The 24,352-nt window shown below is 38.2% G+C and overlaps 3 protein-coding genes across 3 annotated transcripts in view; 2 read left to right on the top strand and 1 right to left on the bottom strand.

The window, feature by feature from the left end:
* The first annotated feature begins 179 nt into the window (after positions 1–179).
* On the top strand, positions 180–7,493 carry abcb8 (ATP-binding cassette, sub-family B (MDR/TAP), member 8). Its single transcript, XM_084057174.1, has 16 exons — positions 180–367; positions 1,225–1,564; positions 1,661–1,816; positions 1,977–2,071; positions 2,535–2,640; positions 3,376–3,537; positions 3,643–3,728; positions 3,828–3,925; positions 4,078–4,183; positions 4,299–4,332; positions 4,910–5,046; positions 5,448–5,542; positions 5,641–5,774; positions 6,435–6,582; positions 6,703–6,953; positions 7,095–7,493. The coding sequence occupies exons 1-16, from the start codon at positions 270–272 to the stop codon at positions 7,176–7,178; spliced, it is 2,130 nt and encodes a 709-aa protein (XP_083913300.1). The 5' UTR covers positions 180–269; the 3' UTR covers positions 7,179–7,493.
* A 1,998-nt stretch (positions 7,494–9,491) lies between these two features.
* On the top strand, positions 9,492–19,773 carry cdk5 (cyclin dependent kinase 5). The gene is made up of 13 exons (XM_084057572.1): positions 9,492–9,510; positions 9,920–10,045; positions 10,328–10,416; positions 12,918–12,985; positions 13,245–13,305; positions 13,418–13,474; positions 13,647–13,742; positions 14,675–14,749; positions 15,406–15,502; positions 15,630–15,701; positions 15,872–15,930; positions 16,475–16,555; positions 17,676–19,773. The coding sequence occupies exons 2-13, from the start codon at positions 10,009–10,011 to the stop codon at positions 17,760–17,762; spliced, it is 879 nt and encodes a 292-aa protein (XP_083913698.1). The 5' UTR covers positions 9,492–9,510; positions 9,920–10,008; the 3' UTR covers positions 17,763–19,773.
* A 3,492-nt stretch (positions 19,774–23,265) lies between these two features.
* The window catches only part of asic1c (acid-sensing (proton-gated) ion channel 1c), a gene marked incomplete at its 5' end in the record, with an annotated part of 104,613 nt that continues 103,526 nt past the window's right edge, over positions 23,266–24,352 (bottom strand). Inside the window, one exon of the mRNA XM_084057210.1 lies at positions 23,266–23,374. Coding sequence (XP_083913336.1) covers positions 23,296–23,374 — 79 coding nt within the window. The 3' untranslated portion in view covers positions 23,266–23,295. The remainder of the gene's footprint in view (positions 23,375–24,352) is intronic.

Raw genomic sequence — 24,352 nt, 5'->3', positions numbered from 1 at the left:
CCATCCGTGGCCATGGGGTAAGCACTTTATATTTTAAATCTGAACGTTTATATGGATGTACGGGCCAAAAAGGCAGAAAATGCAAACACTATGTTGAAGTTCATCCATGACTGCCATTCATGTATCAGGGCTCATATAATCCCAGAGAAATGCACCCTGGGGGTTACTGTAAAGATGGCAGCCTGCATGTTGCTCCTTGGTGAATCCTTCTTCGCTTAGTGATTATAGTTGAACCTAACGAACTTATTCCCCTATGAAATAATCGAAATATGTTCCACTTACTTTGTTGTAGAGTAGGCAGCCCTGCAGCAGTGCGGCCACTACACGCGCGATTCAATAAAAGAACAGATTTATGGAATATTTCAAGGTAGGATAACATGGCCCAGAGATTTAGCTACGTTATTAAATAGATTAACTGTAATAGTTGTCTGTCTAATAGCTGTCAAACCTAATAATAAACACTTCTGCCCATCAGTGAGTGACAATGGATAGAGCTTTGATTGATTGATTGAATACTGCACAGAAAGTACAGTTCTATACAAGGTCTGCTAAAAGGATTAAAAGTTAAAACCCAAGAAAGCACTGTTTCCATTGGGGTCCATGCGTTTTCATTTGGCTTTATCAGCCAGTGACAGTAGGCTGGTCCAGATGAATGAATGTCCAGACATCCTGACATGACCTGACCTGACTGTCTGTAGAATCTTAGGTCATTATCTAAATAAATATAAGGTTTATTTATATCCAGTGGTGGAAGAAGTACTACCTTTTTTACCTAAGTAAAAGTATCAATACTGCAGTGTAGAAATACTCTGTAAAAGTAAAAGTCCGGAATTCTTGAGTAAAAGTACAAAAGCATTGGTTTCAAAATGTACAAAGTAACAAAAATAGAAAGTACTCATTATGCAGGATGTCCTGTTTCACAAGTTTTCAAATGTATAAAATGTATTAAATCTTTTGAAAATAACAGATCTACTAAGCTCACAATGCATACGGCTAAAGTGGGTAATATATGTTTTGTAATAATAATCGAAATCTACAAAGTAACTAAAGTTTTCAAATAATTGTAGTGGAGTAAAAGTATGATATTTGCCTCTGAGATGTAGTGGGGAAACCGTAAAAGTATTGAAAAAAAATAATTATTTTGAAAGTAAAACATACAGTAGTTGAGTACATGTACTTAGTTGCTTTACACCTCTGTTTATATCCCTTGCTATTTTATTTCAGATCCAGGTTGTATGGATCACCACCAGGGTCCAATGCACACAGCTCCTGTCAACAACGCAGTAATGCTTTTAACCGCATTTGGAGTCTGGGCCAAAAAGCGGTCCGTCAGACCAACACCCGCTCATCAAAACCTCCACCCGGGGCTCTGAAGTATATTCTGGGGCCAGTGGCCCTCACTGTTTCTGCACGGCTATTTGGTCATGTAGCTTATTGTGAGGCAGACGTAAATAATAACATCCCATTGGAAGTTGTAGGCAAAGAGAATGTGCCTGAGTTTAAATGGCATATCCTGTGGGAATTTGTCAAACCTCATCTCTTAGCTCTGATTGGCGCTGTTGTGGTACGCATTAATCAACCGTAAAGCAAAATCTGTGCCTGGAACCTGCTGTGATGTGAATGTGCTTAACTGTCTTGTCATTACTTTTCTTTTGTTCAGCTTGCATTTGGTGCTGCCATCTTAAATATCCAAATTCCCCTGATGTTGGGAAACTTGGTGAATATTGTGGCACGCTACTTGAGTGAACATGCAGGGGACTATGTCCTTGAGATCAGGGCGCCTGCCCTTAAGCTGCTTGGGCTCTATGCTGTCCAAGTAAGTTGATGAAATTATGTGAAATGGCAACTAGAGCCAACAGCATGTCATTACTGTTCCAACGTTTCTGCATCGTTGATTTAACAACACAATTCTGATGAATAATAAACAATGGTGAACATGATCACGGCATTGCTTAATTATGAACTATTTCATGCAGGGTCTGTTGACTAGCGGTTACATCATCCTGCTGTCCAGAGTTGGGGAGAGAGTTGCAGCAGACATGAGGAAGACCCTTTTCGCTTCTTTACTGAGGTACCTTCTCCCAGTAGACTGTGGTCATCCATTCCCATTACAGAGTTTGGTGCAACATGAAAATGAATGTAGAAATGTATTAGCAAGGCTACTATCATTCCATCCTCTCATGCAACAAACGCCATGTAACATTTTCTGTGGCTTACTTAATACACATGTAGGAAATGTATTTGCAGCAAGCAACATTATCCTCACTACTTTTTACTAGTTAAAAATCCCAAATGCTGGCCCAATGCACACAATATGGGTAATAAAGGAGACTACATTAGCTGTTTAATAACACACTGAACAGAGCAAAATTAGCTGAACTTATGAGCAAAATTGAATGTCTACATTGGGATGCTATGGGTATGTTTGAAAAATATATGTTAAGTTAAACCTTAAAGCTGTCAATAGAATTGTCCACAGTGAAGACCTGGGATTGACCACAGTAATGGTCACCATGCCTGTTACTTTTTCATAGGCAAGATGTGGCTTTCTTTGATGCCAATAAGACTGGTCAACTGGTGAACCGCTTGACTGCTGACATTCAGGAGTTCAAGTCGTCTTTTAAATTGGTCATTTCTCAGGTATGATGTTATGTGCCTGCAGATAAAGCTTGTGTGTGTGTGTGTGTGTGTGTGTGTGTGTGTGTGTGTGTGTGTGTGTGTGTGTGTGTGTGTGTGTGTGTGTGTGTGTGTGTGTGTGTGTGTGTGTGTGTGTAGTCATTCCTATATTAGATTTGATGGACTGCAAAAATGTTAATGACAATTGCTGCTACTGTTTTCTACCCAAGCAGCAACGTCTGCTCTGGCTTTTGTGGGCACCCCAGTCCGTCTTTAAGTTGCTTGATTCAAGATTATGATATTTGATATAAGGTTTTATCAGACACACACCCCTCCTATATAAACCCATTGCAACTTCAAACTCCATTTTGACCATGTCCTAATGTATGTTGTTGTCCTTCTAATGTATGAGGGGGCTGTGTTTGCACTTGTTGCATATACGTTTTTTTTTAATAAAAAAGGAATTAAAAAACACAGCCAATATCAGTCACCAGAACCAGGGACGTGTGTTTTCAATGAGTCTTCTTGGTTAAAATGGAGTTTGAAGTTACGATGGGTTTATATAGGAGTGTCTGATAAAATAAATATCAAATAACTACCACATATTTTGAATCAAGCAACTTAAAACCTTTTGGGGTTTGGGGTGCACACAAAAGCCTGAGTAGATGTTAAAATTACCCCAGAAGTTACCCCAGAAGTATTTTAAAGTGAAATACCATTTTAAGTGTTCTAATTATTGGTCGTTTTACATTTTTACAGGGCCTACGGAGTGCTACACAGACAGTTGGCTGTTTTGTCTCCCTTTACTTCATCTCCCCCAAACTCACTGGCTTGACCGTAGTCGTCCTGCCCTGTCTAGTGGGAGCAGGGGCTTTTATTGGCTCATTCCTTCGCAAGCTGTCGCGTTTGGCTCAAGAACAGGTGTGACAGAGTCCTCCAGAATAATTTTGCCTCATTTTGTTGTCATTCTGTTGTCTGAATCAATTGATAGTGACAGCGTCTTGACCGTGCTGTATGGAACTTTAGGTGTCAAAAGCGACAGGTGTGGCAGACGAGGCACTTGGCAACGTGCGGACAGTGAAAGCCTTTGCCATGGAAGAGCGAGAGCTGCTGTAAGTGAGATTTGTATACTGTATGTACTGAGGATATTTGTGCATCTGTTAAATCTTTCAAGTTGCATTGTATTATTATTATTTATTTTTTCTTTAAAGGTTATATGCATATGAAGTGGACAAGTCGTGTGAGATGAATGAAACTCTTGGTACAGGGATTGCTGTTTTCCAGGGCATGTCAAATGTTGCCCTAAACTGTGAGTGCATCTCTTTCTGTAAATTGAACATTTTGATATGCAGATTGTTTCTGCGTCACATTTTTCAGCTGACTGTTCAGTTCTGTTATTTTTGGCATAAAGTATAAATTTGAGATTACTGTGTCATCATTATTTGTATGTTGTTCACACAGGTATTGTTCTAGGAACAATCTTTGCTGGAGGATCTATGATGGCTGGTAATGAATTGTCCCCTGGAGACCTCATGTCTTTCCTTGTAGCCTCTCAAACGGTTCAGAGGTAAGAGGTAGTTCCGCGTGATCATTGGGAATCATTGCACAGTACCACTGTGTACAAAGAAGTGATCATCTTGTAATCTGACATACTGTAGTTAATTTGTACTCTCTACCCTCAGGTCTTTGGCTGGAATCTCTATCCTTTTTGGACAGGTGAGTGAAAAAAAAAGAATGAATCTGTATAGAAATGCAGTACATGGAGTGACAGTAACGTACACGTGCATGTAGTATGAATTTAGGGTTGCAACAGCTAATTGAATTAATTGATTAACATTGATTCTAATGAAATAATATATTTAAAAAATACCCAAACATATTGTATTTATTTATTTCAGCAATTTTAAATATACAGTACAGTGGCATAAATGGACTGTGAATTCCAATAGGGCTGCAACAGTTAACCACTTTCAACCTGATGTCCCTATTTTGAGCATGTTATTATGGGAAACTTTTCAAGCAATTAAAACAATTGCAGATCAACGCATTGCATTGTGACACATTTCTTAAGTAGAAAATGGGCTTCAGTAGTTAATCAGACTAAGCAATTTAGTTAATTATAAAAATACAAAATCTGCCTCACTTTGTATAAGAAATAAGAAAGAAATATATTTTTAAAACCCTGTGCTTGATTATTCAATTAATTGAAAAAGTAATCGATAGAATACTCACTAAGATAATCAATAGTTGCTTTTAAGGAGATTTATTTTTCTGTCCAACATTTCCTGTATAGATGGTGAGAGGCATGAGTTCTGGTGCTCGGATTTTTGAGTATCTGGCTTTGGAGCCTACTATACCAAACTCTGGGGGAGGACGTATTCCATACAGTTCTCTTATGGGAAGGGTTGACTTTATGAACATTTCATTCAGGTAAGAACATTTGCTTTATTAAACATTAAAGGAATAGTTCCTTTGCTCAACCTAATCTCCATATATCAATCCTCCTCACTAATGTTAATTTCTGTCTAATGACTCAGTGTCTCACAGGTTAGCTGTGGATAGTTTCCATTTTATGAAACCTACATTTCTCTTCCTGGACCACATGCTAAAATAGTAGCTAAAGTTGTAGCATCAATAACCATTAGAAAGAACTTTGAATCATCTGAGGTAATGTCATTGGCATTTGTGAGCTATCCTCAGTCCATCTCTGAGGCATTGGTGAGCAGGACCGATATACAGAGATTAGATTAGACAAAAAAGTCAATTGTTCCTTTTATATACATTTTCTGTGTAACATTCATATATGTTATTTCTTATGTGGATGTTTATAGCTATCCAACCAGACCTGGACATGAGATCTTGAAGAACTTCAACTTAACACTACCCCCTTGTAAAACTATTGCTATTGTTGGCGAATCTGGGGGAGGTAAGTACATATTCAGCCTGTGGTCACAATCTTTCTGCATGCCAAAACTCATTTGATCAAGTGTGTGTAAATGTTTTATCCCATGTACTGGAACGCAGGAAAGTCCACAGTGGCGTCCTTGATGGAGCGTTTTTATGATCCAACCAGTGGGGTTATTATGTTGGATGGGCTTGACGTACGGACACTTGACGCATCCTGGCTCAGAGGACAAGTTATTGGCTATATTAATCAGGTAATAATCATTATCAACTTTGTGTTTGGGTAATATTCCATACAGCCATTCACGTAGTTGTATTAACTTGGGAAACCCCCCAAAAATGTGTTATTGACAAGTTCTGGTTTGTCTCATTCAACGTCATAAATGTACCAGATATGGGCCCGTTACAGGAGCTATGTCCACCATAACATTACAACTATCCAAATCAATGACAATAACTGTTTTGGGATTGCTTGCGATTATGAAAAGGCATGGGGCTTGGGGGTATAATAGAGGATTTTAATTACCAAAAAGTTTGAATTACCTTGAACAACTTCTTTTCTTTGGATTCTGGATCTTTGTTCGCACAATGTGCTTGTAAATTATTGTTATGGTTCGCAGTTCACAGAGTTATTTTTAGGGGCAAATGAGAGTGAAAGACTCACACTGTAGAGCCCTGGTCGTAGCATGGTGCCAGAAAATGAGCAAAAATTTGCATTAGCGTTTCCATCACTGCCAATCGAAGCTGGAGCCGATAAATACAGAGTAATTTGTCCCGGGAATGAATGCTGATTGTAACCTTTCCCACTAAAGACAAAAGCCAGATGTTGGTGAGTTTCAGAGGGTTTTTTGTTTAGTGGTAAAGGGGGTTTAGTACTGCAGTTACCCGTTTTTGTTGTATACCTGTCTTTGCAGGAGCCAGTGTTGTTTGGCTCCTCTGTGATGGAGAACATACGCTTTGGGAAGCCCGGGGCCTCTGATGCAGAGGTCATCAACGCTGCCAAGCAGGCCAATGCTGACCGCTTCATCACAAGTTTCCCAGATGGCTATAACACTGTGGTTGGTATGTATGCTAATTAACATTATTGAACACCTGATTTAAAATGTTGTATGCCATACGGACACCAGTATTCTAGAAGATTCAAATGTATTGACACTTTGCCTTTTCTCTGTGGATGCCTAGGCGAACGTGGTGTGACACTATCAGGTGGTCAAAAACAGCGCATTGCCATCGCCCGCGCTTTGATTAAAAACCCCACCATTCTGGTGTTGGACGAGGCCACTAGTGCTCTGGATGCAGAGTCGGAGCGAGTGGTGCAAGAGGCTCTGGACAGGGCCACCAAGGGTCGCACGGTGCTCATCATCGCCCATCGACTCAGCACTATTCAGGGGGCCGACCTCATCTGTGTCATGAGCAATGGCCGTATTGTGGAGGTGAGGAAGCAGACAGATCATTAGAGGAGTCTTGCACGTTTTATTGCTTTGCTAGTTTCTATAAGGCTGACTGGTGCTTTATTATTGTACTGCATAATGTACAGCAGCAGTTAGATGTAACGTCTATTTTTCCCCCCCAAGGCTGGGACACATCTGGAGCTGCTAAGCAATGGAGGACTATATTCTGATCTGATCCGCAGGCAAACAGCTGAGGGACAGAAATGACCAAGAAAAATAAATGGTGTGCGATAGAAATACTGTCAATTAAATGTAATTTTAAAATGCAATGGGAAGTCTTGCAGATGAACAATAGTATGCAAGTAGGTACTCTAACTCTAGTAATGGTCAGATGTTCAAAATCCATTTATACCTACAGGTGAATGTATATTGTAGTTGATACCTTCTGGTGTTCAATGGGGGTTGATTATTGTTCATGAACACTGTTGTACAGTATTTAATTTAAAGGTTTTTGCAGGGTTCTGTTGCCATGTCCTCCATAGAATTATTGTTTTGATAAAGAACATAATGTAATCATCAATAAATCAGACTTTTAAGTACAAAAAACAACATGTGTTTGTTTCCCTTTTAAGTGCTACTGTATGACACATGGACAGTTTTCTTTTAGATAATCAGTGTAGCTGAGTAATGTTACCTGGATGAAATCTACCTAATGCGAAGTAGAGGTGCAACATGTAATGGGCTATAAAAAAACATGTACTCAAACTACGCACAATATAAAGACCACCTGCTATTTAATATCACCTGATAGCTGAGTGGTTAGGGCGCATACCACGTGTGCTCTAATTGCTCAGTGGGTCTAGTAATGCCTGACAGTGGACTATTTTCTGCATTTTACTCCTCCCTTTATCCGTGTTTCCTGGCTCTCTTCACTGTGACTATCAAATATAGGCTCAGAAAAGTCCCCTAAAAATAACGTTAAAAGAAGAGGAAGACTGCGGACTAATTGTGGAGAAGAGAGAGACACAGATTAAAGGCATAAGTTCTAGCCCAATATTTGCATGGCGATGCTAATTATTTGTACACTCACTGCTATTGTATTGTAGATACTGTCACCACCATTGCCTCAGAATCATGCTAACGTTATCCCAAGACAACTTAATTTGCAGTACAGTTGACAAAATGGAGACATCATGACTTCACCATCACCATGTTGCTAATACAGTATGTCTAACAGTCGAGTTTGACATGGAAAGCAGCCTATGGCCTCCAGATGTCACTGTTATTCAAATCAAACTAGTCTTGCATTGTCTATTTTCTTGATATTTTATATTGTACTGTGTGTTTTTGGACAAAACAGGTTCAGTGATGCTTTCCTCCTTGAGTAAATTGAAGCCATAAGTTACATTTATTTGTCAAATCAACTTATTAAGTTTCAGATATTTCTTAGGACACACATTTCCCTTACTATGCAATGGGTAGGTTCTTATAGAACTGCAAACTAGGGGAGCAACAGTTAATCAAACTAATCGATTTAATTGATTATAAAAATCAATTAAATATATTTATTTTGCAGGGTTTTGTTTTGCAAGTAGAAAATAACGTGTGGTTAATTGATTATTTGATATACAGTATATACACACACACACACACAGAAAAAGTAATCAAAAGTGCTAAGAAAATTAAAATTATTGATAGTTGCAGCCTTACTGCAGACACCAAATGTCTCATATATATATATATATATATATATATATATATATATATATATATTCCTGGTGTCCCTATTTATTTTGGGCACATGTAAAAAAGAATGACACTTTTCTGAGCTGCTATTTTCAAAAACATCTTGGGAGAAAAAGTGGAAAATGTTTAAATATTCTAACACAAAACATTTTCAGATGGGGATTGGTTGGAAACAAACCCAAATAAGCAAATACACTTTAGAAACAAGAACAAAAACCGGCAACCCGCAACTAACCAATATTTACAAGCAACTTTACAGAAAAACCCAACCCAAAGTCGCTTATAATAAGCGGACATGGTAACACTATCTGGATGCAATTCATCATTTAGCCTCTAGATGTCAAGTTTGCATATCCAACCAGCCGTGTCGCGAGATTAAAAGTCAACGCTGCCAGCGTTGCCATGTCCGCTTATTATAAGCTACTTTGGGCTTGTTTTTCTGTACAGTTGCTTGTAAATATTGGTAGTTTTGGGCTTGTTTCTAAAGTGTAACGTTGCGTATTTGGGCTTCTTTCAAAAAAAAAAAAAAAAATACATTTTATATATATATATATATATATATATATATATATATATATATATATATATATATATATATATATAATGTTTTTGTTTTTATTATAAAGCTGATTCTGATTTATGGACCCCCAAATTAATTTTGTCCCTAACCCCAATCTGAAAATGTTTCCATATTCCACTTTATTTTTTTTCAAGAAGTTTTGAAAATAGCCAACAATATCCTTTCAAATCGCCGCTCTTAAATCGCTTCTTTTTGGCTTGTTTCTCTCACAAGATCTGGCAACACTGCTTTTAGCTGCAATAACTAAGTGCCCAATGCCCATAAGCCATAGAGGTATAATATAACTAGAGGGAGGATTGCCCCGCCCCCAGCTATCATTTCAATGAATGTGCTCACTGGCGTTTTGAAGCACCCGGAAGCCTGCCGGAAGTAGAATTATTGAGACGGTTTTGGGTTGGCGTAAAGTTATGAGCATGCGCACTAGTGTCATTTTTGCGTTCTACGGCAGCCCGTGTGTCAAGGATTGAACGCGAGATATTTATGAAATTCACTGGAGATGCCTATGTATATGTAAATGCATATGTATTTATGTATAATATGTTTACATATTTATATCTCTATATATAAATATATATCAGTATGTTTTGCTCGCGCATGTATTTCTCCCCGCCTGCAGTTCCAGCTTTGGCCACTGGGGTGGCAGCTTCAAGATTTCTCAGCGGCTCTGGGGGCTTGCCATAAGCTAGCAAGTAGCAAAACATCAAACCCAAACCTGGAGTTTTGCGCGGTTACTTGTTTACTGGCTGTATAGGCTAGTGTTATTGGCCAAACATGCAGAAATATGAGAAGCTAGAAAAAATTGGAGAGGGTAAGATCCATTACTGCTTTTTTTTTTACTCCACAAAGGTTTACTCCACTAACGTTTGCTTTAGCTAGCTACTAGCTAGCTCAGTTAGCTTATTGCAGGGTAACATCACTAGCAGGATAATTGTACTGACTAAACTAAACTGAGGATAACGACTGATTGTGTCATTTATTTAATGACAATGAAAGTAACAACGATCGCACAGTGTGAGAGGATGTCAGCGTTATAACGTTACAGTCATCATTATGTCATTCATCGCTGATTTATTTTTTCTTCCTAATTAAGGTACTTATGGTACTGTGTTCAAGGCAAAAAACAGAGAAACCCACGAAATCGTGGCTTTGAAAAGGGTGAGACTGGATGACGACGATGAGGTATGAATGCACGAATAATAAACACGGAGACAGTGGTGGAAAGTAACTAAGTACATTTACTCAAGTACTGTACTTAAGTACAATTTTGAGGTACTTTTACTTTCCTGGAGTATTTCCAATTTGCAATACTTTTACTTATACTCCACTACACCTCAGAGACACAGTGTTTACTTTTACTCCACTACAATTATTATTAAAAAAAATAGTTAGTTACTTTGTAGATTTTGATTATTATTACAAAACATACACCCACTTTAACCCATTTCTTCCATTTGAAAATAGCCGATCTACAAGCTCAAAATGTGTCGCCATGCAGCTTGTGGATCTGCTATTTTCAAATGATTTTTAAACATTTGAAAACTTGTGAAATGGGACATTCTGCATAATGAGTACTTTTTACTTTTTGTACTTTAAGTACATTTTGATACCAATGCTTTTGTACTATCTACATTTTGAATTCCAGACTTTTATTGTGTTTCTCCATTGCAGTATTGATACTTTTACTTTAAAGTAAAAACATTTAGTACTTTTTCCACCACTGAAGGTTCCCTGCAGCGAGCATTGTTGACTATATAGCCCTATAATGTCTGTGATCTTACAGTACATACATTTCATGTATTCCAATTTCAAATACACAGTCATAGTCGAATCGCTCTAACCGCCGCGTTGTGAGCAGCACGATCTACGCGGTGTTAAACTGCTCTAAACTCCGTCTGTACTCACCCAATAATTCATTCCTAAGACTTGGAGTCAGATATTGTCCTCTAGTTTCATATCCATTTGGAAGTTCTGCCAGAAAACGTGTGTTTAGTCAAATATCTCCACTTTTCCACGAGCTGCACATGGACAACTTTCTGTACGGGCGAGGGGCCTGGAATGAGTGAAGGACCAAATGTATCAAAGCTTCCTCTAATCACCACAAACTTATCACAAATTGACACAGGGAAGTACAAACAAATGGGGCACACAATTGACAGGTGTATTGTGATTGGTGCGGGGTAATGAATCACACCACCTGCCAATTGGCTCTATGCACAGCAGCCATATAGACGGGTTTCATGTTTGTAAACATTGAGAGGATATGACCGCGCAGAGGAGGGGGTAAGCCTATGGGTGCGTTTGGAAATTACGCACCGGAGCACACTCGCCTATTAGTTTGTATTGGCCAGTGCGCTCACTGCCGCTCAGGGCTGTATTTTCGAACGCGCCTTTCCCCCAGGCATGCGCAGATTGCGCATTCTGCTCTGTGATGACGTCGCTCGGAAACCCGTCTATAGGAAAGAAATTGGGCCTCTTCTTACTTCCTTCACAGGTGTTACCAATGATACTAATGAAGGCTCTGTTCCATTCTGGTCAGGGTGCTGATATTGTGCATGTTGGCTCACTAGAAACGCTCCATTTTGGTTCCCAAATGGCCCCTTATGGTGGGTGTGTAACTCTGAGAGTGTACAAATGGAACGGGTCCATTTGGTTCCATTTGTACACTCTCAGAGTTATGGGGGTCCTTGAAAATAAGACAACCACTATGCCACACTAAATGGAACAGAGCCTTAATTAGTATCATTGGTAACACCTGTGAAGGAAGTAAGGAAGGGGCCCAATTCATTCCCAATATGGCTGCTGTGCATAGAGCCTATTGTGTGGCCCAAACATTTGTGCTTCCCAAAGGAAGTTTAGATATATTCAGTAGAGGTGTGTAACGATATAGTAACTGCATCAAAAAAAATGTTTTGAATTTTCAAAACAATTTTCAACGATCTACTATATCGATAACAGCTAAATATCGTATCGTAACGAATCGTTTTGCAATGCAAATAATCGTATAGAATCATACTGCAATGCAAATAATCAATTATATCAATACTAAGTACTTTTAAGAAGAAAAAAGAGAAAGAGGGGTTTATATCTAGTATCCAGGAATGTATTTTTCACACAGAATTTTTGGGTAAATAAATAGTTACTATATCGATTTTAAATCATTGAATCGAATCGTATCGTTCTAAATTAACCTGTCCTGTATCGTTCGACTAAATCACTGAATCGAAACGTATCGTTCTAAATTAACCTGTATCGTATCGACAACCAAGTATCGTGATATGTATCGAATTGTTGTTAAAACGTATCGTTACACCCCTAATATTCAGTCCTGCACTCATTCCAGGCCCCTCGCCCGTACAGAAAGTCGTCCGTGTGCAGCTCATGGAAAAGTGGAGATATTTGACTAAACACACGTTTTCTGGCAGAACATTCAAATGGATATGAAACAAGAGGACAATATCTGACTCCAAGTCTTAGGAATTAATTATTGGGTGAGTACAGACGGAGTTTAGAGCAGTTTTACACCGCGTAGATCGCGCTGCTCACGACACGGCGGTTAGAGCGATCTATGACTGTATTTGGAATACATGAAATGTATGTAAGATCACAGACATTCTAGGGCTATGTTGACTGTTGAGCATTAGCAGGCATGTCCATTTCATTTGAGCTGTTGGTTCTTTCAGGGGGTGCCAAGTTCTGCACTGCGAGAAATATGTCTCCTGAAAGAACTGAAACATAAAAACATTGTCAGGTCAGTATTTTTTGGGTCAGAAAATGTAAGATTGTTTCAGTAATGTTTGTATCTTAAGCGGTTGACGCTAAAATAGTGGTTCACACTGTCAGGTGTGTAGTAATAGCCTTGGATCAAGACGATCATAGATGTATTTTATCGACTTTGACATTTGCAGATATGCAAATGTCAGACTCAAAACTGATAAAATACATCTATGATCGTCTTGATCCAAAGCTAGTACAGCGATATTCATGCAGAATGTTCTTGTTTTTCCCAGGCTACATGATGTTTTACACAGTGATAAGAAGTTAACCTTGGTTTTTGAATATTGTGATCAGGTAAGAGAACCTGTCTCATTCTCACTCACAGTTGTGTGTTGTGTTAGTCTTTATGTTGAGGAGCATAAATAATTGAAACTGAATGAGATTAATTTGAGACTCCTAATTCCAGGATTTGAAGAAGTATTTTGACAGTTGCAATGGGGATCTAGATCCCGAAACTGTGAAGGTGAGACATTGTACATTTTAACTGACAGTGATTAGATTGGCATAGTTTCCAGATGGTTGAGCTGAATTTGTATGCAAGTCAACATGTAAACAATATTTTATTATAGGTTAGCATTCGATTACTTTAAATAAACGTTCTGTACTGAAACTTTGACTTTCTCTCTCATGTGCAGTCATTCATGTACCAGCTATTGAAGGGCCTTGCGTTCTGTCACAGTCGAAATGTTCTCCACAGAGACCTTAAGCCACAGAATCTCCTCATAAACAGGGTGAGTATAATGCTGGTGAACCTTGACAGTTCGGGTAGCTAGCAATTATTCATTGCTGTGGAGGCAAATCATTTATTTTCCCATGCTTATATGTTGAAGGCCCGAAGAAGGACACATGCTAATTCTTTCTGTGTGAATCATGACTTATTGTTCGAGTCAATGTACAACTAAATTCAAAACACATTGTCACAGCTATTGCAAAACCTAAGGTGATGAAAAGGGTTGTTATTTATTAGGCTTCGTTCAGACTGCAGGCAAATCCAATTTGTTTCTCACATATCAGTTTTGACTGACTGTTCAGACGGATTTGCAAGTGATCAGATCAGATTAGTGTATTCAGACATCATAGACCTACGTCCTACGGTATCGGCATAGGTTGCTGTGGTAACGATGTGACAACATGCTGTAGGCGTGTTGTTACATCGTACGACATGTCGCTCCACAAAAATAGCATATCTTCAAGCTCACAACGTGTTGCACCATAAATCCGTGATAATGGCTGTGTTTGGAATTTGGTTGTACATTATCTTGAACACTAGCTCATAAAATTAGAAATCATGCTTGAATGTACAGACTGAGACAAATCTTTAGACATCTGATTTGATTCGCATTTTAAACGCCTAGGAATGTGGTTCAAATCTCATTCATACAAATTTATTTTCTTTTTTTTTGTGGTTCAGACGTGACAAAAGAAATCTAATCTCAATCTCGATAGGCAAAAAAATCGTATTCGGGCTGCCACTCTCTCGACATAACCTTAGTGTCTGTCTTATTGATTTACCATCACTGATGTCTATCGTTGGTGCCTTGCATGGCTTCCTCCGCCATCGGTGTGTGTGTGTGTGTGTGAATGGGTAAATGTGAATTACTTTGTAAAGTGCTTTGGAGAAAAGTGCTATATAAATGCAGTCCATTTACCATCCTATCTCCAGAATGGGGAATTGAAGTTGGCTGACTTTGGGTTGGCTCGAGCCTTTGGGATTCCAGTGAGATGTTACTCTGCTGAGGTATGTATTTTCTGTTGGAGAGACGGGGATACCCCTGTTACTGACCAAAGACTCGTGACTCGATAGCAATGGTTACTTTGGTAAAATAGAGCTATTTAACACTTATTTTAACAGAAAGGTTTCACTTACACCACCTTTTTAACTAATTCAATCCGGGAACGCATCTACAAAATGTCTTCTAAACAGTTTTCTGAAAAAACGTACAGTATGTTGCTATATCAGTGGTTCTCAAACCTTTTCATGTCCAGGACCCCCAAAAGCTATATGTATTTGGTCGCAGACCCCCATCTGAAAATATTTTTTTCCAGGGACCCCCAGAAGCAAAAAATGTTACCTTTTAAAAATATATACATTCATAGATTTGCACACATTTTCAAGATTAAAAAAAAATAGCCAAGTATAAAATAATGGTTATAGCTAAAATCTAAAATTACACAGATGCGTTCCCGGATTGAATGGGTTAATCTGACGAATCGTTGTTGAAGGAATATACCCGTCTCTTTTTGTAAATGTATTATGAGATCAATCATTACAATCCCTACCTTTTTTATATTACAGTATTGATACTTCAGTAAAACAAGCTCAAATATGAGTAACACCGAAGGATGTGGGCAGGGGTGTAATGAAGCATCTGTGCTCTTCTGGTTGATGTCTAGGTGGTGACATTATGGTACAGGCCTCCAGATGTTCTCTTCGGTGCTAAACTGTATTCTACCTCAATTGACATGTGGTCTGCTGGTTGCATTTTTGCAGGTTTGTCATTGATCGTTAGCACATGTTATATAATGAAACCATGTCGTTTTTTTTGGTGAATCTGTGTTTAACTGCCAGAACCTGAAGTGTGAATCATTTACTGTTATGATCTCAATGTGATATTTAGAGTTGGCAAATGCAGGGAGACCCTTATTCCCTGGGAATGATGTGGATGACCAGTTGAAGAGAATCTTCAGATATCCTTTTGACATTGCAAGTATATTTACTAAACATGGGTGAGTAGATGATGACGAAATGCAAATCTTTGCGTGTGCCAATCCACCAAGGCCGACTGTCTACTTATAATAGTGTTACATGTGTCAGCTTGAAGTCAGTTGTGAAAGCTTTCCCTTAACTCTATGCTTACATTGTTGGGTACACCAACTGAAGAACAGTGGCAGACAATGACAAAACTCCCAGATTACAAGGTAAACCTTTGATGCCATACACCAGACCGGCAAGTGTGTCGCCGCCAAAGCCGTGCCCTGGAAATACTCCATAGGCTTACAATGGCGGTGATTCCTCCAAAAAGGAGCGAGGCCTTGCGTTGACATGATGCCGGTCTGTTGTATATACTGTATTATCCAGAGCCTATGTTGGGCCAAAGCTGTTGAGCAGCTGGCTCATCGTTGTGGGTGCAAAACTGTAAATCTTCAGAAAAAAATAACCTGTGTTCCAATGGGTCCAATGTTGTTATTTAGTCGCAAGCTCTTGTTATACTTCTCATTGGTTAAATATTTATAAAACCCACAGACAGACTTAACCACTTTCACAGATCTACAAGCTCATAGCGCATCGCATATCGGTGTGTTGTTAGCTTGTAGCTCAGCTACTTTCTCTACTTTTGTGCGACACTTGTACGATGAAGTAGAGCATTCATTTAAGGTATGTTTCTTCTTGACAGCAAAGATATATTTTAATAATCTTTGACTGAATCGCTGCTTTCTGCACCTCTCTCCTCTCGACCTATAGCCGTACCCAATGTATCCAGCCACCACCTCGCTGGTGAACGTGGTCCCCAAACTAAGTAGCACAGGACGGGATCTATTGCAGGTAATATGTTTTTAAATTATAATAGCTTTGATCTTTGTATCATAAGCACACACAGATGGGTGATAAATTAAAAAGAGTGTTTTGGTAAGGTGTTCATACCATGAAGACTTTATGTAGAACCATTGGTTGTTTTTGCTTCACACACTCGTGTGCTGCTTTATCCTTAAAACTTTATCTGGGGGTTGTATGATTTGCAGTAACTCTTGCCTCTAAGGAGACAAATGGACCCCATAACAGAGCCGCTGGACTCCCTCACTGTAGGGGTCAAACATTCAGGCCTGTACCGTTCTGTTGGTGTATGCCAGAATATGGGGACGGATGACTCATTTGACCACATTTTTCTTCATCTTTGTAGACCAGTGCCTCTAGTTTTTGCACCGCTAAACTTTCAAATGTGTATTCATCTTTGTAATGAGGGGTTTATGCACTGCAAACCTACTCTAACATTCCTCTACATCCGTCCCCATGGACATTCTCAGTCAGCTGATGAAGAGTTGCTCTTCTGTTTTTCACATAATCACATTAATGCACGAGCTTCAGTCATTGAATGTGTACTTTTGATCTCAACTTCGGACCTTATTTACTGTGTTTTTTTCCCCAAATGCAGATTTCAACTGGTTACCGTTTCAATAGGAACAGTGACTAGTCTTTCTGTGACTGAAGCTCCTGCCACCCATGCCCCAATAATGAACCCTCTTTCTTAATCACTTACAGTAGATCTTGCCATCTTGATCCAAAATTTTGTTCATCTGGGCCCGTGTAGCATTTTTATACATGCCACAGAAGTTGCCACTTGCCACAAAGATGATGGGAGTTTAATTGCTTAATTGTATTGTGCAGTACATCTGCGTGGAAGCATACATTTGTTTTTTTGCTCCACTAATTCTTACAGATTTTTCCTTTAATTTGTCACCCGTCTATATAACTAATGTTCAAGTTTCTCTATATGTCTACAAGAACATAATTTAGATAACTATAGCTAGCTTAAATATTGTTTCTGTGGATAGAAGGATTGACTGCACAAGGCGTCTTCCCCCGCATTTGATCATCTGGATTTATGTATATACACAGTACGTATGGCTGTGCATTGTACTAATAGCTTTCCTTTGTTCTTGTCCAGAATCTGTTGAAATGCAATCCAGTCCAAAGGATCTCTGCCGAAGAGGCCTTGCAGCACCCCTACTTTGCAGATTTCTGCCCTCCATAAATGCTTAATTGCCATCTACTGAACCACAGCTGCCATAATCAAATCGTCCTTCACTCTGGGGTCATTAGGACCAGTCCATACAATAATACTCCCCTGCATTTCACTCTGTTGTGCCTCCTTGTGGAACAACGTCCTGGTGGCCAAGGTTTTAGTTGGGTGCAAGGCAAGCCAGTCAGTCTTTTTTTTTGGTCTCGCTAGGTATGTATTCTTTATAACCCACAAACGTGGTAATCATGCAGAAACAACAAATCTAACCCTGTAGGATCTACAGTTCTCAACCACAAAGCCCTCATTTTCTCCTCCATGATAACAAATTTCAATGTGTGCTGTTCACTCCATTTGAGTCAAACAGTGAGCTATCAAAATATGCTGTCACCTCAAATGTCTAGGTGCATCTCTTACTTAATGTTACATTGAGAACCTAGGCAAAATGTATACTGTTAGCAAACACATATGTATGTAATGTGACAGCTTTTTTAGTTATATCGTAATTGTTCACGTTTAAGAAACGTCAATATTATTGTTCTTAAAGTCATAATGTGCAACATCATTTATTTCTTTTGGCAACACTTCTAGTAGCTCCGTTGTCATTACAGCATCAGCCTGTGGTCTGTTAGAACTGTGATTCCCAGAATTCAGTTCAAAAGTAAACCACAGAAGAAACTGTTCCAAAACAAATTCTGTCCTAGCACCAGGGATATTTAGGAAAATAATGTCAGAAACGGTATGTATTAACATTTCCGGTGCCTGCGTAATTTTGGCGTAAGTGTCAGAGGCAGACACTCGTGACTAAATTGTGTTTAGGGTTGTCAAAAAAACACATTTATGTGGAATGGTTGTGAACAAATATACCAGGAAAGTAAATCAAAAAGCAGCAGGGATATGTCAGAGATTCACTGCTACACTCAAGCACAGCACAGAATATATTGGTTTACTACTTATGTAATTATTTTAAAAAGAAATTATTGAAAAGACAGACAGACTTGTATTATGTTCTGTGTAGTGTGTACACAACTTTTTCCACTGCTTTTAATAAACGATTGTATAATATAATTGGAAAGTGGAAAAAATAGAACGTATTTCTCAGGCTTTATTTTGTTTTGTTTTTGCACTTTGTAAAATGGCAGTTCCATTCTACAGTAAATCATTTGCGTATATCAAGTATGTTTAACACTGAGAGACAGGTGGTTAATGAATGGGCCAACATAGATTCAGAGAGGACCATGAGTGAGTTGTTGCATTCTTTTTTTAACATGATCTTTTCTCATTATCCCGATATGTTTTAGCTTATTAAAGCTGCTTAATAGCTTTTGTAATAGTGAGAGGTGAAAAAAGCCACTGACACCTGTATTCTCATTTAATGATTGTTTTGCACCACTTGCTATACAGTATGTGTATTTTGGCTACTTCATTTGGTTACAAGCTTACAAAATCTGCAGTGTTATTTTACTTCTGTTTTATTGTTACTTCCCAAAAAAGCCTATATTACGAGTTGTCTTTGTGAAGTCGTTAAATAGGGGAAAGGTTTATTTTCATTTTGCTGATGTAAGACAAGAAAGGAATGCATGTATTTATTGATAATTGAATGTTGGCTTTTTTTGCATTGTCTTTTTTTTCTATATACAACAGCTTTTCATTTGGTACAGAGGCTCTTCAAGTAATGAAACATGACACTCAAATCTACAGGCATTTATATGCCTATTTGTAGTATTCATAATCATGGATGAAGTTATGATTTTATCATTAAAATCATGTGATTTTCATTTGTATTTAATTACCTCAGTGGGTACAAGATGGCCAAAATGAGACTGCTGTAATCCTGCAGCAGTTTGCATTAAATAGCGCTTTAATTATACAAATTAAAATGAAGAGTGGATTTTGCACTTTCCTAGTATTCCTCTTGGGTTTCATTAGTAGAACTTGGGTCATGTATTTGGACGAATACTGTCGGTGGTCTTATTTTCAACCACAATGGTTCCAAAATTCAATAAAGTGGCCACAAATATACCAATTTACCTGTGTCTGAAAGTCATGTACATTTGGTCATAATTAATGCAACAGGCTATATCGCACCTGACTAAATGTATTGGAGCTGAAGAAAATGTTTCCATAAGACTGAGAATGTTAGACTTTGTTAAGAGTTAACTATTTAATGTGTACCACAGAGTTGAAATCACAAATCTACGATATAATGCACATACAAATTATGTTAACCAGATGAAGCAAGTCCACTGCCCTAGCATTGTTTTCATTAAATATACAAAGTGGGTTGCCAGTAAGAGCCAGTCCTACAGGAATACATTTCTTTCAATTAAACTCACTGTAATTATGTATCTAATAAATACATTTAAAAAAGCCCATTGCAGTTCTTATCATTAATGTTATACCTTCCCCTTTATTGCACAATCCCAAGCATGGTTTGTGGAGGACTTTTATAAAGATTTAATACATTGTACCTCAGGGCGTGGAGCACAGCCACTTTGTTTCATCTGGCTTCAAAGTACAGACAATACAAAGTAAATATCATGGCTAGTAATACATAGTCAAGAGATACTTGAAATACACAATGGTCATGCAGAAGAAAAAGAGTAATGTGCAATATTGTTAGAACAAAATAATTCAACTTCATTGGCAGACAGATACTGTACTACTACTGTACTAATATTGTCATCTACTTGGCTATATATATATATATATATATATATATATATATATATACATATATATACTACTAAAGCACAAACAGTTCAATATTTAATGTTGCTATTTCAGATACTCTTATGTGCTTTGATTGGAAGTAAGGCAGAGGGAGTAGGGGAGGTAATAGCCTGGTGTTATTCATAAATCTTACAGTAATTATATCAGCTAATTCAGTAAGTCTTGTGACAAGCCATTTTTATGCTCATAAAAGACACTCAAAATGATGGTAATGCAACACCATCAGCATAGCATCACTGTGTAAAATGAATTGGCATCATCGTCTAAATTCTAATTTGCAGCTGTTCAAGCTAATTCAGCAACTGGATAAGCAATTAATTGAAAAAGGGAATTCCAAATAACTATAGTATCTGAATCAAAGTAGTTATTGCTCACAAGACACCAGCATTTCATCATTTTACCAAACACCCCTGAAAAGTAAACACACTTCCTTAAGGATATAGCCCCTTGGTGAGGTTTGGCTCCACTTGGAGTATGTTCTTATTCCTGATAAAGCTGCAACACACTACTACTATATGCACGGTGTGTACTTTACTACCACTAAGGTAGTCACAAACAATGACAGCCAGTTGTTGGCTTTGGAGTGATGGCTAACCTCCAAGACTTTGTGCTTCACATCAACAGTCATCAAATATAATACAGACAGAACAGTAATAAAGCTACAGGGTTAAGGACACCGTTTGATCAGTATAATACTTCATGTCAAAAAAGATGTCTCCATATTGTCAAAATGAGCTCTTTTAGTTAGCCTAAGGCTATATATATATATATACTTCTCGCGTCGACACTTTGTTCAGTTGAAACTACGTCCTGTTTGTCGAGTGATGAAGTATAAATTAACCTTAAAGCTGTAACTCCAAGTACATCACTGTAGTTTCAAGGAACCTTGAATGACACACAATGCATGGACGGTGGTGAACATTATGAGGAATTAGAGTGACACAAAGATAAAAAGAAAGGTTATGTACATGAACACGATGGTTATATATATAGTTTATTATATTTGATCATTTTTACATCACAAACGGTGTTATTTGTGGCGTATTACATGTACTGGAATAACAATAGGTTATAATGATGCCATTGTACAATGCATTTCTGTTATAAATTAACCAAACTGAATTGGGTGAGGAAGGTGGGGGTGTTTTGAGGCAGTTCTCCTGTATCTGTACCCTAATTTATGCTTAAGCGACAAAGGGTTATACCATGTGTCGCTTGACAAAAACATATTTTCAACAAAACATTCAAAATATGTCACCGCATCACTTTTTAAAGTTGCAAACACTTTGTCGCCAAAGCATAGATCGAGGTTTAACAAATTCTACTCAGTGTTCCATCATGTACATTACTATGAAAGCTGGAAGACACTTGTGGTCCAATCAGATATAAACACATTCAAGGGCTACACTTGGACTTGTTCAAATTCAAGTGCATTGTTAATAATCTTTCCCATTCCACATTCAATGTCAAAGTGCCTTCTGGTGCACAATCAGAAATGAGCAAATATGTTTTTGTATATAATTATGTATGTATATCTGACAAATGTCTCCACACAGAGCAATATAGAATGTCTTCATAGCGGGTATTTACAAATATCTGTCAAGTTTTGGAATGTCACCGACAAACTTTTTTTACTTCACTAATGTTCAATAGAGAATAGATTACTATCACAGGAGATTGTGCTGATGGACACTGTTAAGCCATCGGTTGTACATGATCATGGAAAAATCCATAGTTCTGCGATATCAACGAATGCAAAAGAAAGCCTGATTGTTTCTGTTTTAACGAACCCACTCATAACACATAAAAAGGGGCCGACTCCTGAAGCAGGCTAAATGCTTTTCTTTTTTGTGACAGTCCGTATGCCTAACATAACAACAAAATCCCCAAAACAGGGGAACATGTAGGCTAACTTGAATCATCAGCTGTATAAATATATAAAGATACAATCACCGAATTTGCCTCACAGCATTCCCTTTGAACAATAACGTTCAAAAACTGGCCATGGAGTAAATGCTATAACATCCGATGAAACACTCCAGCTGCTCAAAGGGAAATCAAAACGAGTAATTTTGCACTCTTATACCAGTTCCCTCCACTGACCTTCCAATAATGTAAGCCAGGGCATATTCCAGATGCTTTAGTGACTAGATACATTCTTCTAATCAATGAGACATTTAAGAGCCTCACAGTAGCAAAGGCAGCAATGAAAAACAGTAGTCTTTCCCAAATATCAAGTATTTTGACACAGACCAGCCTAGGCACGAGTATGAGCGTGTCTTCTGCCCCATCATCACTTTGTCACAGTTGAGCATGTCATGGGGTTTGGTAGTCACTCACCATGGCACTATTTAGATGCCTTGAGACTTCCCCATTTAAACTGATTATAGACTATAGTACTATGTATTCTAATCCATGGCTATTCTCTTTGATTGATATACAGAAAAAAATCTACAATTGATCTATGTAACTTATTTCACCACTGTTTAGAATACCCTTTTTTTTTACACTTTCACTTGAATGACAAAAAAATACTTGAAAAAAAAACGAAGAATCCACAGCATGAGACACAAATGAATTTAAGTCAATGCCATACCATGGCAATTAAACCTGAGTTCTGTTTTGGAAGTGGTCATTTTCTTTATGATAGTATTCTATTTCTATTCAGGCATTGATAAAGTCTACTAAATGTTTGAGTATACACTCACCCTTTTCTGTAATACACAAATTATTTCACAGTTTGCTGTCAATCCCCAGATATCCCGCCCACCCGCCCCTACTTTATGTCGTCAACAAGCAAATTCCTCAAAGTTGCCTAGAGTCGGGTGACGAGGTAACATGTTCGGCGTGAATCCGAGACTGTCCGAGTGACTCCGGAGGGTGTCACAGGTGCTCTGCAAAACAAGGGAAGGGAAGGAGGGAAGACGTGTTCAACCATATTAAGGGAGGGATGATGAGGGGAATGGTGATGAAGGAAAGACATGAATCACAGATAAAAATAGAGAGGGCGGAACAATCATAAATGGATATGGAAAAATGGATCAAATTCAGCCGGGACCAAAGGTGTCAAGACAAGACAGGCAAAGAATGAAAGACAATAAAACAAGAAACAATTCAAAATATGATTGTTGAGCATGGTAAACAGACGAGACACAAGTTCAGAACATCATTGGAGACAATGAATGACAGAGAAAGGTATGCGATACCGATGGGCAAATGTTATGGAGATGATTATGATGGATTTGGAGGTTAAGAGGGCAGCAACATCAGATGAGTTTCACGGGTAGAGGAAAGAGTGCAAAGAAAATGGAGAAAAGATAGTGTAAGATGAACAGCAGGAGGGAGAAGGAAGGAAAGAAAACAGCACATTTTAGTCCTGATTTTTATATTAGTATGTTAAAGTCTGTAGAGATACAGACATTACAACATCCACATTGTGTCTGCATACCCTATGTGTACAAAGGTGGTTGTTCAGTTGATATTGCTGATATGTGGATAAAAAAGCGATGCTACTACGTAGTAGTCACATTGGTGTAATGTTTATTCCAGCAGACAAAGAACCATTTAGTTTTCTTTGTAAACTCATTGCATGCAGACCTGTGATAACATCACAAAGTAATGCATCTAGTGATGTTATTGGGCACAGCCTCTGATGCAGTCCCTCTAAAATGGACCTTTGTGCTGCGGGAAAACAAATACAACGTATTTAAGATCACCACTTAAAATAAAATGTGGTGTTTATTTGTTTTCACGGGAATACTGCAATTTATCCTAAGGGAAAGAAAGCATCATTATTCAATGAAAAGATGGGAACAAGTTTGTGTAGTGCTACCAAGAGTCAAAAGTTATGTTCTTGGAGAATCCAACCAACA

This window comes from Gymnoscopelus microlampas (assembly GCF_963454915.1).
Source record: "Gymnoscopelus microlampas genome assembly, chromosome: 5".
NCBI classification, from domain to species: domain Eukaryota; kingdom Metazoa; phylum Chordata; class Actinopteri; order Myctophiformes; family Myctophidae; genus Gymnoscopelus; species Gymnoscopelus microlampas.
This window is presented reverse-complemented; position numbering and strand designations above follow the sequence as displayed.